Source organism: Eriocheir sinensis, chromosome 60, assembly GCF_024679095.1.
Source record: "Eriocheir sinensis breed Jianghai 21 chromosome 60, ASM2467909v1, whole genome shotgun sequence".
Lineage (NCBI taxonomy): Eukaryota > Metazoa > Arthropoda > Malacostraca > Decapoda > Varunidae > Eriocheir > Eriocheir sinensis.
In genome coordinates, this window is record NC_066568.1 from 8,887,101 (window position 1) to 8,904,317 (window position 17,217).

The 17,217-nt window shown below is 42.2% G+C and overlaps 1 protein-coding gene across 8 annotated transcripts in view; it reads left to right on the forward strand.

Annotated features, from left to right (window-relative positions):
* Positions 1–11,773, forward strand: part of LOC126985878 (protein kinase shaggy-like) — a 71,954-nt gene extending 60,181 nt beyond the window's left edge. For all 8 annotated transcript variants that reach the window (XM_050841366.1, XM_050841368.1, XM_050841362.1 and 5 more), the window contains 2 exons: positions 1,348–1,534; positions 2,263–11,773. In XM_050841366.1, coding sequence (XP_050697323.1) covers positions 1,348–1,534; positions 2,263–2,414 — 339 coding nt within the window. In that variant the 3' untranslated portion in view covers positions 2,415–11,773. The remainder of the gene's footprint in view (positions 1–1,347; positions 1,535–2,262) is intronic.
* Positions 11,774–17,217: the final 5,444 nt, after the last annotated feature.

The following is a 17,217-nucleotide window of genomic DNA, read 5'->3' on the forward strand; positions in this document are numbered from 1 at the left end:
GAGAAAGGGAGAGAGGGAAGGGAGAAGATGGAGAAAGGAGAGCAGGGTGACAGAGAAAGAGGGGAGAAATAAGACAGGTGAGAGAGAGAGAGAGAGAGAGAGTAAGAGTAGAAGGGAGAGGGAGAAGAAAAGATGTGAAAAGTGGAAATCAGTTTGTTTGAATGATTCCGAACTTTTCCAACACTAGGTGAGAAGAATAGAAGAGCGGTCGATTCATCCCTGGCATAAACAAAGATGCTCGCACTGGTAAAGAAAAGCCAAACACTGCCGAAAATGTGCTGCTGTGACACTGCCTTGCCACTGATGGAACTGCATACAGACACCACCAAATTATCAGTGATCATCATAATAGTAATAATCTCCATGGTCATCCAAACGCCATTTCTCTTAGTAACAGAGGGAAGGGTAACAATAACATGTGCTTTCCCTCTCTTGAACTCTGCCCCCATGTCCTATTTCTTACAGTGTCCCCATGTCCTATTTTTATACCCTTCATCTTTTCCTCATTTCCTATTTCTTTATATACTCTTTCTGTTTCTCTTTTCATATCCTCTCCCATACACATTCTCTCTCTCCATCTTTTTCCCCATTTCCTATTTCTTACATATACTTTTGATTTCTCTTTCCATGTCCTCTGGGGGCTTTGTGGTGCAGTGGTTAGCACACTCGACTCACAACTGAGAGAGCCCGGGTTCGATTCCCGGGCGGAGTGGAAAAATTTGGGCGGCTTTTCCGATACCCTACGCCCCTGTCCACCCAGCAGTGAATGGGTACCAGGTATTAATCGGGGGTTGTGTCCCGTCTCCTGGGATCTGTTCCCTTCTCCTATAATTCCTTCCCCTTCTGTCTCTCCAGCATATGACCACAGATGTTGCGCCGACTAAACAAAACTTTCCAACTTTCCATATCCTCTCTCTCCCATACACATTCTCTCTACACACTTTTTCTCATATTCTCCCTTTCTCCCTGTAACCTCTTATTATAATGTTCTCTCACTCAATCTCTCCAAGTCCTTCCACACACAATCACCTCTTCTTTTTCTGTCTTTTCTTTCTCACACATAATCTTTCTCCTTTACTCTCCCTGTTCTCTCTCTCTCATACACACTCACAATCACTCTCCTAACCTGAACCACAACAATTTTTTTGTCTTTTCTTTCTTACACAATCTTTTTCCTTTACTCTCCCTCTTCTCTCATACACATTCACAATTACTCCCCTAACCCGAACCACAACAATCCACAGCTTCCACCACTAATTGCACGTCCTCCTTCACTCCCTCCCACAACAACAGCAACAACAATCCCTAGCTCACCACTAACCACACCTCCTTCTGTCCCTCCCGCAGGTGTTCAGGCAGAGGACCCCCGAGGACGCCATCAACCTGGTGTCGCGCCTGCTGGAGTATACGCCCTCAGCCCGCATCACCCCGCTCCAGGCCTGTGCCCACAAGTTTTTCGATGAACTCAGGGATCCCAATACCAGGCTACCCAACAACAGGGAACTGCCTCCGCTATACAACTTTACTGAGCAGGGTGAGAGAGAGGGAGAGGGAGGAAAAAGAGAGGGAGATAGAAAAGGTTGGGGAAAGGGAGAGAGATGAGAGAGAGAGAGAGAAGGAGAGAGGGAGTAAAGGAAAAGGGGAAGGAAGAGAAAGACCCCAACACCAGGCAGGAAGAGAGAGAGAGAGAGAGAGAGAGAGAGAGAGAGAGAGAGAGAGAGAGAGAGAGAGAGAGAGAGAGAGAGAGAGAGAGAGAGAGAGAGAGAGAGAGAGAGAGAGAGAGAGAGAGAGAGAGAGAGAGAGAGAGAGAGAGAGAGAGAGAGAGAGAGAGAGAGAGAGATATATATATATATATATATATATATATATCAATGGAGGAGATAGAGAAGGATAGAAAGGGAAGAGAGGAGAGGGAGAGGGAAAAGTCCTGTGCCATAGACTAGCGCGTAACATAAATCTTTAGTGTGTGTGTGTGTGTGTGTGTGTGTGTGTGTACATTATTGATGCATCAAGTGCCATTGTCTTTTACGGAGCAGCAACAATTTTAGGTACTTATGAGGTTGTGTCAGTAACAGCTTCATATTTCTCTCTATATTTGTCAGCCAAAAAGCAAATCTTATTGTTTCAGGAAATTATTACTACAGGAAGTAGTGGGATTCTTAATGACCTGAGCAGTGTGTATTTGCCTAGTTGTTGGTGTGTGTGTGTGTGTGTGTGTTTGTGTGCCCAGTAACAGAGTGTGTGTGTGTTTGTGTGTTCCAGAGATCAAGATCCAGCCAGAGCTGAACAACAAGCTCATCCCGCCACACTACCGAGGCGAGGTGGCCAATAGTGGCGGCGGCGGTGGCGGCAGCGGCTCGGCGGCCGTGGACTCCTCCGAGGGTGCTGCTGCGGCCCCCGTCAATGACAACTGAGGCCGCCGCCCCCTGGCCGCCAGACCCCCGTCACCCCTGACCCCGCCCCCCGCCGGGCCCCAGCCTGTACAGAGTCCCGGTGAGGCGGGGCGGCCGCCGGGGCAGGCCGCCGGGCAGGCCAGGAGGGCCAGGGCGGCCGTACCTCACACTGCAGCAGTCTGGCCGCCCGGCCCCGCCCGGCCGCCCCGGTTGCCCGTGTAAAGTGTAAATACGTCGGAACATTACTAGCGGATGACCCCCACCCCTGCCCCCCCGCCCCGCCCCGCCCCGGGACTGGAGACAGCCGGCTGCCCGCCCCCGCCCCCGCCACACCCCGGAGGTGGCGTACTGTTTGGACTTAGTTAGGACGACGTGGTGTTGCACCGAGTCTGTGGGGGAAGCTGTTGTCTGTGTGTGTCTGCCACGCCACCCTCCCAGCGGCTCCCCTCCCACTCCTCCCCCGCCCCGCCCCGCCCTGCCCCGCCCTCCCCTCCCCTCCCCGCCCCAGCAGCAGGTAGTCACCCAGCAGCCAGCCAGCCCAGCCTCTGCTAGCGACGAGTTGTGAGTTGTTGTCTCCTTCAGTTAGTGCCAATGTTATTATACTTGTAGGCTCTCACCACCACCACCACCTTCACCACACCTTCACCACACCTCCCTCACCCCAACACTCCTCCTCCTCCTCCTCCTCCGAGCTGGGGAATAGCAGAGACGATGAAATTGTTATGCAAGGCTCATGGAAAATTTCGCCTTTTATTTCTTTATTTGTGCCGAGAGATGTTTTAATCCCCCCCCATTTAGTGTCTGCCTCCTAGACCCCCCTCGACCCCATAGCAGTTTTACCCCCACCCCCTCCCCCTCCCTCCCCTCCCCTCCCCTACGGTGCTCCCTGACCCCCCCAACAGGCCCTACAGAGAGTGTCGGAAGCCTTGTGGTGTGGCCGCGCGATGTCTCTGTTTGGGGCTCCTTCACTGAGGCTTTCTGGTTGTTTTCTTGCTTTTTTCTTCCCTCCTTTTTTTTACTTCTCTAACTTCCTACATTCTTTCCTTCTCTTCCCTCTTTCTTTCTTGCCCTTCCCTTTATTCTTTCCTTCTAATTCCCTCACTTCCTTGTTTCCTTCCTTCCTTTCTTTCCTACCTCCATTTCTCTTCTTCCTTTCCTTCCTCTCTGTTTTTATCTTCCTCTTCCTTTCTTCTCTCGCTTCCTCTCTCTTCTTAACTTCCATTTTTACTTCCTACCTTTCCTAACTCCTTCCCTTCCTTCTTTCTTTCTTCCCTTTCTTCCTTCCTTTCTTCCTGCCTTGTACATAGCAATCATTTTATGCTCAGAGAAACGAGTACAACTTTCTTTTTTTTTTCCCACAGTTGATATATATCTTCAAGGGTGATTCTCTTTCTTTCTCTCTCTGTCTCACAAACACACCACCATTTTATTTTTTGCATGTTTAAGGAAAAATTTGTCTAATGGAACGGAAATTTAGGGGTCATTTTTGTGGCATTTGTTAGGCTTGACTGATGGACCCTTCCCTCCTCCTCCTCCTCCATTACTCTCATTCTCTTCCTTTACTCCATCTTTATTATTTTTACCTCTTTTATCTTTTTTCTCTCCTTCCTGTCTTTTGCATCCTCACAAGAAAATGATGTGTGTGTATGTGTGTGTGTGCGTGTGTGTGCGTGTGTGAGTGCATGCGTTTATGTGACCAGAAACGCAGTAATATGCCGTTTAATTATCCCTCTGGTCCCTCCTCCTCCTCTCCTCGGCCCTCCCCCCCTCTCCTCCCCTCGACTCACAGCAGCTTACGGGATTAAAGAACATTGTGGTAGGGAGCAACAGTTGGGTGAAGCCTTAGAGGAACACAACACCGGGCATACCAACCTTCGGGACTTGACTAGCAACACCCACGGAGAATTATTTGACAAGGGGAACGTATGAAAGGACAGTGCTCATTACATTTCAGAGGCTTTTGTTGAAGAAGAAGGAAAATAAATGACATAGAGAGAGAGGGACAAAATATAGTAGAATGACAATCCACAGTAAAAGATCAGAGGCCCGCACCAAGAATGGTTTGACAAGGGTAACATATGAAGGGCAGTTCTCATACATTTCAAAACCTTCTTATATGTCGATGAAGGAGGATAAATAATAATAATAAGAGATTGAAGAAGCACTGACAGGCTTGCAGCACACACCAAGAATGATTTAGCAAGGGGAACATGTAAGGAACAGTTCTCATTACATTTCAAAAGCTTCTTATATGTTAATGAAAGAGAATAAATGCCTGAGGGAGAGTCACAATACCTAAAGAACCACTGACAGGCTCGCAACACACACACCAAGAATGATAGCCATGCCCGACCTCTCCATCTTCAACAGGGAAATCACACATGAAAACCTGGTTAGTCTTCTCCTTGGGAAACGGGTGTAATGGGAGGGGTCAGTTTACATTAGAGGAGCTTCATGCAGACTTAACAATGGCAGGGAATGTGTGAGTGAGTGAGGGAGGCATGGGAGACTAAGGAAATTGATAGGGTGAGTGTGGGATGTGTGGAAAGCTAGGAAATTCATGGGGTGAGTGTGAGTGAGTGAGGAAGGGAGGCGTGGGAAGCTAAGGAAATTTATAGTCTTTAAATCATCACAGTAGAGTAAAAACCCACACTTTAGGAGGACTCTCGAGGTCTGCTTTCGGTATTTTAATCCTAAGATGTGACGGAGATGGTTGGCGCAGCCCGTCGAGAGGTTTTTATTGTATCGTTAAGGTTTTTTTCTTTAGCCATTTCTTGTTTTAGCAGCGCAGACATTGGTGGTAATATTATGGCTGACCAATAAATGTTGAACTCGCTAACGCATCTCAGTTTCTCATTTGACGGAACCCAGATTTGTTATTTTCCCTTTTTTATTTCCTGGCAATACACAAAAAAATAATGTGGTAGATCATTAGATATTTAACCTAATGACATACAAAAGCTTTCTCATCCTGGAATTGTGCATTTTTACCATAAGACGAGAGATTGGTTTTGCTTTTCTTTCTTAACTTGGCAACACAAAATCTTGCTGAAAGTTATATGGAAGGTCTTTAGATATTTAAAGTCTATTGACACACCAAAGTTTACCATCTGATCCTTTATTTTGCATTTTGTGATGAGACAAAAGGTTGTTTTTGCTTTTCTTTCTTAACTTAGCAACACAAAAAAGTCCTTAAATTAATATGGAAGGTCAGATATTTATTCAACCGACACACCAGTTTACCATCTGATCCTGGTATTATGCATTTTACCACAAGACGAAAGGATGTTTTTGCTCTTTTCTTCATATAACAACGCACAAAGAAATGGTAGCAAGAAATTGGCTGAGTGATCAATACTCAGTTTGCTAACACACCAAAGTTCTCTTGATTTGTGTATTTTACCTCAAAACTCTACATAATTTTACCAGTCCAGTTTTATGTATCCTCGTGCTCAGGTCCATGAATACTGTCCCTCCTCACCCCTGCCGTCCCACCCCTGTCCTCCCTCCCTGGCAAGGCTCTGTCATTGGTGGAGGTTCTTGCTGACTTCCAAGCCAAAAGGAATCCAAATATATCACCACAAAGTATCCCAGAAATGAAGCAGACACAACACAACCAAATTACAACATCTGTGGATTCAAATATTCCCTGGAAAGCCTCCAAGGTGGGGAAGCAGTGGCCTTGGCAATCCTCCTTTCCTTCTGTTCTTTCATCCCTCATATCTCACACTTAACCACCACCACCACCACCATCACCACCACTCTCATTTCTAGTTATCTGTTAATCTTTCCCCGTGCTTACTCCTATCCACCCAGTCCTTGTTCATCCCCTTCCTGGTAAAGGCTTGAGTCACCACCACCATCGCTATATATTATCCATGGTATATAGGGGCCATCTTGTCAATGAGAGAGAGAAAGAGAGTGATTTAGTTTGGTCTATACACACACACACACACACACACACACACACACACACACACACACACACACACAGACTCACGCGCACACACACTCGCATGTTCTTGCATCTTTTGACTCGAGTGAATCAGTTGATGCAGAATGACTAGTGTTGCCACCATCCAACCTCCCAACATAACCTAGCCAAACCAACCCCCGTCAAACCTAACCTAACCTAATGCAGTTTAACCCAACCTAACCTAACCTAACTCGGCTCAATCTAACCCAAACCAAACCAAACCCTTCTCAAACCAAACTAACCCAAACTAAGCCTAACCCAACCATACCTCACCTCACCTCACCTCACCTCACCTCACCTCGCATAATCAAGCTTGCCTTTAATTTTTTTGGTTAATATCACTAACATGACAAGACTACTATAACCAGCCCCTCCCTTTCCCTCCCTTCCTCCATATCTCCCTGCCTCCTTCCCCACTCCATTGTCCCATGTTAACTGGCTACTCCCTCCCTCCCTTCCCTGCCTCCCCAAGCCACTGTCTAGTAGGAAGTTCTTGCAAAGCTGGGCGTGTGTGGGATTTTGCCGTTAACAGAAATAATAATAAAGAAGTCATTTTTGTCATCCTCAATTATATCACGATTACAATTATTATTTATTATTATGATTATTATTGTTATTATTATCATTGTTACTATGATCTACTACTACTACTACTACTACTACTACTATTACTATTATTATGTGGCTTGTTGACTCAATAGAATGAAACACACTTGTGCAGACTCAGTATATATATATAAACATAGGAAATGCAACAGCGTAGTGATAGACGTAGGCAGGCAACAGCAACAAAAAAATATATATATAAACCAAAAAAACGTACCTAAATATTATACAAAAAATAAATAATCGTGTTTTTTGCGGCGGGTGGGACACACTGACGATGAAGGTGCAGTTTTGGTGAGCTGGGACGTGTGTGTGTGTGTGTGTGTGAGAGAGAGAGAGAGAGAGAGAGAGAGTGTACGTTTGTGTGTATGTGAAAGAGATAGCGACTTCTTAATGTGTGTTTACTGGTGAGCTGGTGTGTGTGTGTGTGTGTGTGAGAGAGAGAAAGAGAGAGAGAGAGAGAGAAAGTGTGCATTTGTGTGTGTGTGAGAGAGAGAGAGAGAGAGAGATAGACTTAATATGTGTTTTCTGGTGTGCGTGTGTTTGTGTGTGTGCGTAAAACAGAGACCCAAGTTCACACACCACCACCACCACTACCACCACCACCACATAAAATAGCAACAACAAAACAACAAAAACAAGACCAGTGGCTCATCGTTCGTCACATTTGCTCATTTTTTCCACGGTGTCAATTTTTCATTTTATCCGTGTGTTAATTTTTAGACTCCTCAACTCTGTATCTGAGAGAGGTCAACGTGGCAGTTTTTTCCCCCAGTGACGTAAAGAAGAACTGTTTTGTGTAGTTTTAAGTCTCCGAAGGGTTTACTGAGCGCCCGAGAAGTCACTGGCTAGCTGTTGTTTTTCCTCGGGTGTCAGGAAGTTCAGTGTGCTAAGGATGTTGAAGTGTCGGGAACCTTAAACTGAAGAGGTAAAAAGGTGATATGGTGAAGTACATTTGCACCCTCCTACCCATCTCGTATATCCTTTCCTTCCTGTGCCCTTCCTCTATCCTTCAAACCATCCTTCCTTCCTTTTCGATAATGATACAAAACACACACCTATCCTATATATCCTTTCCTTTGTCCTTCCAACCATCTTTCCTTTCATCTATTTCACTTCCCCTTCTTTCTGATATATCCTTTTGTTCCCCTATCCTTCTTCCTTCTTTTCTTTCATTCTGTCCTTCCCTCTCTTTCTTCCTCCACCTCATGAAATCAGAGAAACGTAATGTAACTGTCTCTCCGATATCCCTTCCTCCTCTTCCTGTTTCCTCCATCCTTCCTTATTTCTTCATCTTCGTCATCAAAAGAATCTGAGATTGTCATGTGAAATAACTAAATACAGACCTCATATGTCCTCCTCCTCCTGCATCTGAGCTGCTTCACGCCCCCAAGAGCTTATTTCTTGTACTGTTGTTGTTTATGAGGACACCAGGGTAGCTGAAGAGCCTTAGAGTGAGTGTTGGTGGCACAAGATTGCCTTGTGACAACCTAGTGAGGAAATGCATCATGGTGTGTGCCTACAAGTGCCCTACGCATTAGTGGTTGAGGAGACACTATGGACCTTCTGAAGCTGAGAGTAAAGATAGAATTGGTGTATGTGAGTGTTAGTTGGGTAAGAGGGAAGCTGCCCTTTCTCCAGCCTGTGTCACAGTTTGTAGGGCTTAAAATACTACTTGTTCACAGCCCATAAATGTTGACGTGGAAATAATGAAAGTCGAAAGGTTACGTGGCTTGTCGATGTTATTGGTTTGTTCGTTCTGAATCCAAGAAGGAAAGAAATATGAAAGTTTTGATGCTGAAATGAAGAAAATTGAAATGTTAGGTGATTCGGCAATGTTATAAGTTTTGGCTTTCTGAATACAAGAGTGAAGGAAATATGAAAAGTGCAGTGGAAAAGATTTGTTTGGTTGAGAAATTTGGACGTACTGACATCACTAAGGTTGAATCAAAGTAAAATTGGAAAATGGATAAAATGGTACATGAAAAGTTTGACCAGATTAGGTTGACATTGATGGAATCCAAGAAGGAAAGAAATTAGAAAGTGAATCTGAAACCAAAAATGAAAGAAAGTGAATTGAAAAATTTGGCTGCATGAGAAATTTCATGTCAACAGAAACCAGGAAGGAAAGAACTTTGAAACTAGACAGAAAATTTGGTTTAGTTATGAAATCTGAAACCCATAAGAAAATTGGATCCCCTGATATCGCAAGCTAAAGTTTTCACACGACGATCTTGAATTGTGAAACTGACGTGAAATTAAAGAATGAAAATGATGGGATGAATGCAGAGCAGAGTGGTGTGAGTGGCCAAAAATGTGAACCAAATTGACAAGAAAACAGGAAGAGATGAATGAATATATGTTGACGTGAAGCGTTGAGAAATGTGAACGGAACGAATGAGAAAATGCAGCACAAGAATAAGTGTTATGAGAATATCAGGACGAGGAAAGTGTGTTATGAATGACAGGAACAGGAAGAAAAACAAAGTCAACTGTGAACAAGCTGACACACAAAGAACAACAGCACTAATGATAATAATATACATCACAATATCAATACCAAGAGAGAGTGTTATGAATTAGAAGACGTTGGAAAGACGGAACTCAGGACAAATGTTAAATCTAAGCAGTCCAATACATAAAAAAGGAATAAGGAATCTGCCGCTCGTAAATATAAAATGATGAAAATGCAAAACAGAGAAAGGAGAAATAGAATGAAAGAAAATATAGTACAACTTACAAATGAGAAAAATGTAAATATGAAGTAGAACAGGAGAAGAAATAGTACAACTCTGAAAAAAAAAAAACGATGCCAAGACGAATTAGAAAAGACAAAAATAGAACAAAAGAAAAATATACAACCCGGGAAAGATAAATCATACAAGCACAGCAACATCATAAAAAAAGAGTAAAAATAACCACAAAACAAACCATGGAAAGAAAAAGAAAACATGAACTGTGTCTTGTAAATGAAGTTAGTCTACATGAGAATAATCTTGTCAAAATAAATGCCTTGTCGGAGGAGGGGGAAGGGGACCAGGGAGGAGGGAGGGGAGGGAAGAGGAGAGAGAAAGAAAGCTAGTGGAAGGACATGAAAGAAAATATAAAAAAACTAGGGAAAGAAAAATGCTAGACAACCAAATAGAGGAAGGATGAAGAAGGAGAGGTAAAAAAAGAAGGGAGAGGAAGATAAAGTAATATGGAAAAGAAGGAAGAGAAGTTTGAAAGTAGGAAAGTAGGAGAAAGGAAAGAGGAAAAGTTTGAAAGTAAGAAAGAGAAAGATACAGGATGAAAAGAGAGTGAGAATGAGAAAGGGAATAACAAGGAAAGGTACGAGAGAAAGTAAGATAGCAAAGGGTAAAGTTGGGTGCATAGTATGAGAAAGGAAAAAGAAGAATAGAATGAACACAAGAGAGAGAGAGGAGAGGAAGGGGAGGCTAAGAGAAAGAATGAGAAGGGGAATAAGGAAAGGTACAAGAGAAAGTCAGATAGCAAAGGGTAATGTTGGGTGCATAGTATGAGAAAGGAAAAAGAGTAGAATGAACACGAGAGAGAGAGAGGAGAGGAAGGGGAGGTTACACTGGGTCTCGACGGGTCTGGGTGGGTCTGCCGGACGACTTACGGGAAGCTTTACACGTGAGGCTTACAGAGGCTTAGGTTCAAGGCTGCTGCTGCTGCTGACGATGATGATGCTGTCGCTGCGATGGCTGCTGTATTAGGCCGACCAGGGACAGTGTGGCAATGATAGGATGTAGGACTTTGACCCCCCCCCCCACCCCCTCCTCCTCCTCTGCCTCCTCCTTTTTTCCTCCTTTTTCCTCGGTCATTATCATCTTTTTCATCTTTTTATATTCACTTTTTCCTCCTCCTCCTCCTCCTTCTCCTCCTCCTCATGATGAAGAATTACTACAGAATATTGTGTGCTGATCATGGTGTGTGTGTGTGTGCGTGTGTACGTATGACTGTGCTGGGCTTGGCTGGGCTATGTGTCACCCTGCCACACACACACACACACACACACACACACACACACACACACACATTTCATTTTATTTCCATTTCAATTTTTTTTCTTTCCGTTTTTGTTACGTTTTAGATCCCGTTTGGTTTGCTGTGATTGTCGTTTGAATATTGCCATTACCACATTACTTTTATTATTATTGTCATTATCATTATTTGGAGGCTGAGAATGCAGGAACAGAGGAGGAAGGGGAGGGAGGAGGAAGCTTTAGAGAGAGAGAGAGAGAGAGAGAGAGAGAGAGCGAACACATATATTAGTACGTGTGTTTGTGCTGCACTTAAAGAAATTCGCTTTTTCCTCCTTTTCGCATTCATCATCGAAATTCATCAATATAATTAGTTTTATCGACTCGGGAGACAGCTGAATGAATGAATGTATGTATGTATGTATGAATGTGTGTGCGTGTGTATGTGTGTGTGTGTGTGTTTAGAGAGAGAGAGAGAGAGAGGTGGAGGCGGGTTGACTACTAGCCTTTATGCCGTAGCCCAGCGACCACCACCACCACCACCACCACCACCATGTCACTTGATGATGCTGATGATGCTGATGATGAAGGGCCATAAGCATGAGCCCTTAACACCTTAGCCAATAATATTTGTAATTACCCTAATGTAAAAATGTACTCTAATGCTTACAGTGTGCTTTTAAATTAATGTAGATGCAACTGTTCTTGTTCTTATGTTCTTTCTTAAATGGATGTACTTTTAAATGAAATGTAGTATATGTAATAAGTTTATAGTATAATTGTTTTAATAAAGAGCAGTTGTATTACTGTCAGGATGTCTTTATTTAGCTATCCTCAAGCCCAAGGGTCATATTATCAACCCGTCCGCTGCGATTGGCACGGATTTCGCCTTTGCTGGTAGCCTGGTGACATACACTCCCATGTCTTTCTCTACCTCTGTGGTGGATAGTGGAGTGTTTCCCATGTGGTATTGGTGTGCTGGATTTCCCCTCCCAAGGTGCATGAGTACATTTTTCTTCATTGAGTTGTAGCAGCCACTTTTTTTTCCATTCCTGTAGCTTGGTGATGTCTTGTTGTAGGAAATCCGCAGTCAAGGGGTTCAGTATTTCAACTCCCAAGCACACACATTTGACAAGGCTTTCATTGGAGTTGTGGGTCTTTCCATAGATAGTTTTCTGACCTTTCCAGTAGTTTAACCCTTCTTCTGTACCATGGACATAAGAAAACACTCATTATTATCCTGCAAATCTCCTTTTTGACCTTTGGAAATAGTTGCTTTGAGGGGTGGAAACGTCTTAACAATACCAACCCAAGTCTTAACCCAGCCATGTACACTTCGATATATATAGGTAAGTCAGGCTGTTTTGAATTAGGTATAGTCAAGTCTAACACCAAATTTTTCTAGCATGGCATTAGTTTTCACCAACACTACTGCGGCTGATTTGTCTCGTGGTCAGTTTTCAAGGCGTGGTTAGCTATTTTTTCAGATTCTTAGTATCACATTTTACGACTGAGTTTGTAACATATGGACTTAGCGCTGTGGGAACCCAACGCTTCTAGCTAACTCCATCCTAAAAGTGGAAGTAAAATGCCAAACTAGCCACTTATGATTACAAATGACAAAAGTTTGGCATAAGTCTCAATCCAGCCATGTACAGTTCTATATCAGTCAGGATGGTTTTATTTAGTTGTCCTCAAGCCTAAGTCTCAGCCCAACCATGTACATTTCTATATTACTGTCAAGATGTCTTATTCAGCTATCCTCATCCCTAATTCTCAACCCAGCCATTTGTCAGGATGTCTTTATTTTCTTATCCTTACCCCACTGTCAGGATGTCTAGCTGTATTTACCTAGTTGTATTTACCTAGTTGTAGTTTTACAGGGCCTGGGCTTACGCTCGTGTGGTTCCGTCTCCATATCCGTATTTGTCCAGTTTTTCCTTAAAGTTGTGCACACTTCGCTGATACTACATCCTCACTTAGTCTGTTCCAAACCTCTATGTTTCTTTGCGGGAAGCTATATTTTCTTATGATTTATAAATTTGTATTAGGTCTCCCCTTTCTCTTTGTTCCAAAGTTGGCAGGTCAATTTCCTTTAACCTTTCTTCATATGACAATCCCTCCAGTTCTGGAACCATTTTCATTGCCATCCTTTGCATTCTTTCTAATTTTTTTTACATGTTTCTTCTTGTGGGGAGACCTCACCTTTTCTGCATATTCCAATTTTGGTCTAATCATAGTGGTTATCTTCTTTTTCATCATATCCTTATCCATGTAATGGAATGCTATTCCTATATTTCGTACCATTCTATATATATCACCGAATATCCTATTTACATGACTCTTAGACTGTTGATTATCTTGTATCGTCACTCCCAAATCTCTCTTCTTGAACTTTTAATATTTCTCCATTTCCCATTCTCTCTGTCCATTTTGGTCTCCCTTCACTCTTTCCCATTTCCATTACATGACATTTCTTCACATTGAACTCCATCTCCCATTTCATACTCCAGTCCCAAATCTTATTTAGGTCCTCTTGCAAAATTTCACAGTCTTTACTGTTTCTTATATGTCTCAGCAGTTTCACATCGTCTGCAAACAGGCTCATGTAACTGCTTATTTTCTCCAGCATATCACTCATTTATATACACGAGGAAAAGTATTGGTGCCAATACCGATCCTTGAGGCACTCCATTATCAACAATTCTCCATTCTGATTTCATGTCCTTTACCACTGTTCTCATCCCTCTTCTCCTTAAGTAACTTTCCATCCAGTTCTTCATTTTCCCTTTCAATCCTCCTCTATTTTCCAGCTTCCATAGTAGTCTTGTATGTGGAACTTTGTCGAAAGCCTTCTTCAGGTCCAAATACACGCAATCTACCCATCCGTCCCTCTCCTGGGTTGTGTCTGTCACTCTTGAGTAGAAGCTCAGTAAGTTTGTTACACTTGATTGCCCTTTTCTAAAGCCATACTGTTTTTCTGTAATTATATTGTGTTCTTCTAGAAATTTCGTCCATTGTTTCTTTATCACTTTCTCGCATATTTTGCAAACTATACTGGTCTGTAGTTCAGAGGTGTGTGTGTGTGTGATGTGTGTGTGAAAGACAAGCCCAGAGGAGGAGGCCATAAGAAGCTCCACCTAACACATGGCTGGGGCAGAGTACTTGATCCTGCTGAGGGTCGTACAGGAAGGAATTGAAAGCTAGGTGTGGAGATGCCCTGGAACAACCTTCAAGAGTGGAGTCATTGGGATGGGCACCGGGGGAGTCAGTGTATGTTTTCTTAGTACCTAGTAAGTATATAAAACCTTAGAAAATGTAATTTTGGAGTAGAATTACTTTTAAGATACAAGGAAGAAGGTAGATGGTATGGTAGGGTTGGGTGCAATGTGTTTGTGGGTGTACCTTCAAGATTAGAATAGTTTGAGATAGAAGAACTTATGAAGGGTGGTGTGAGGGTTGGGGCAAGGGTTGGGGGCAAAGTAATAGATGTGTTTGTGGGTGCACTTTTAAACCGGTAGCTGCGGGGATCATGTTTCTTAAAGGCCCCTCTAAGCGAGAAAAATGAGAAAAAATCATCACTCACACAAACCATTTCATAACATACGGTATATCAACGCATTTGTGATCAGTTTATGCATCATCTATTTGGGTTTTTTTTATATCATGGCAAACATTTGGCCCGTCGCTGGTACACGGTAAATCCACAAATTTGTCCCGTTGCTGCTACCAGGTTAAGAATAGATTATACTTTGACATATACAAGAACTTAAGAAGGGAGGGTTGGGGGTGCAAGATTAGATTCTCAGTGTTAAGTGAGGCAACATATCTTGGGTGTAGTGAGTCCTGTTTGGTGTTGTTAGTCTTTCATATTGATACGTGTTAGTTTTCCTATAATTGATCCCTTGTTCTGTGTTTACCTCCTCCTCCTCCTCCTCACCAAGAACATGAAGACGAAGGGAGACAGAAGAATGGTAGCTGGAGGGGAGAGAAGACATCACTGAAGAAAGGTACGAAAGCCCATATTCTCAATCATTATATTCCTGTCCAACCCCATAAGGGAAAATAAGGATGTTAAATGAGAAGAAAAGAACATGAAAGACCTGAAGAGCTGGAAGGGTGTGGGTGAAGTTGAGGAGAGAAAGAAGGAGGCAATGTATGACGGATTAAAAGACTGCTGATGAATTAAAAGAAAAATACTGAGAAGATAACAAATAGGAGGTGTCTTAGGCCTGTAAATCAATCAAGAGGAGAGGGGAGATGACAAGGCAAAGTAATGACAAAGTGAGTAAAGAAAAATGAGATCAAAGCAAGAAATAATCAAGAGTAGAATAATGAGATGAGTGAATAATGATGATAAGTGGAATAATGAGTAGTGGAATAATGATGATAAGTGGAATAATGAGATGACTGGTGGAATAATGAGATGAGTGGTGGAATAATGAGATGACTGGTGGAATAATGAGATGAGTAGTGGAATAATGAGATGAGAAGTGGAATAATGAGATGAGTAGTGGAATAATGAGATGAGAAGTGGAATAATGAGATGAGTAGTGGAATAATGAGATGAGAAGTGGAATAATGAGATGAGTAGTGGAATAATGAGATGACTGGTGGAATAATGAGATGAGTGGTGGAATAATGAGATGACTGGTGGAATAATGAGATGAGTAGTGGAATAATGAGATGAGTAGTGGAATAATGATGATAAGTGGAATAATGAGATGAGTGGTGGAATAATGAGATGAGTGGTGGAATAATGAGATGAGTAGTGGAATAATGAGATGAGTGGTGGAATAATGAGATGAGTGGTGGAATAATGAGATGAGTAGTGGAATAATGAGATGAGTAGTGGAATAATGAGATGAGTGGTGGAATAATGAGATGAGTGGTGGAATAATGAGATGAGTGGTGGAATAATGAGATGAGTAGTGGAATAATGAGATGAGTATAGTGGAATAATGAGATGAGTATAGTGGAATAATGAGATGAGTATAGTGGAATAATGAGATGAGTATAGTGGAATAATGAGATGAGTAGTGGAATAATGAGATGAGTATAGTGGAATAATGAGATGAGTATAGTGGAATAATGAGATGAGTATAGTGGAATAATGAGATGAGTATAGTGGAATAATGAGATGAGTGGTGGAATAATGAGATGAGTAGTGGAATAATGAGATGAGTAGTGGAATAATGAGATGAGTAGTGGAATAATGAGATGAGTATAGTGGAATAATGAGATGAGTATAGTGGAATAATGAGATGAGTATAGTGGAATAATGAGATGAGTATAGTGGAATAATGAGATGAGTATAGTGGAATAATGAGATGAGTAGTGGAATAATGAGATGAGTATAGTGGAATAATGAGATGAGTATATAGTGGAATAATGAGATGAGTGGTGGAATAATGAGATGAGTAGTGGAATAATGAGATGAGTAGTGGAATAATGAGATGAGTAGTGGAATAATGAGATGAGTAGTGGAATAATGAGATGAGTGGTGGAATAATGAGATGAGTGGTGGAATAATGAGATGAGTGGTGGAATAATGAGATGAGTGGTGGAATAATGAGATGAGTAGTGGAATAATGAGATGAGTGGTGGAATAATGAGATGAGTGGTGGAATAATGAGATGAGTGGTGGAATAATGAGATGAGTAGTGGAATAATGAGATGAGTGGTGGAATAATGAGATGAGTGGTGGAATAATGAGATGAGTAGTGGAATAATGAGATGAGTAGTGGAATAATGAGATGAGTAGTGGAATAATGAGATGAGTAGTGGAATAATGAGATGAGTGGTGGAATAATGAGATGAGAAGTGGAATAATGAGATGAGTAGTGGAATAATGAGATGAGTAGTGGAATAATGAGATGAGTAGTGGAATAATGAGATGAGTGGTGGAATAATGAGATGAGTAGTGGAATAATGAGATGAGTGGTGGAATAATGAGATGAGAAGTGGAATAATGAGATGAGTGGTGGAATAATGAGATGAGTAGTGGAATAATGAGATGAGTGGTGGAATAATGAGATGAGTAGTGGAATAATGAGATGAGTGGTGGAATAATGAGATGAGTGGTGGAATAATGAGATGAGTGGTGGAATAATGAGATGAGTAGTGGAATAATGAGATGAGTAGTAATGGAATAATGATCGATCGAGATGAGTAATATGATAATGAGGTGATTAGTGGAATAATTGAGATGAGTAGCAGAATAATGAGTTATAGAGTAATAAGTAGCAAAATAATG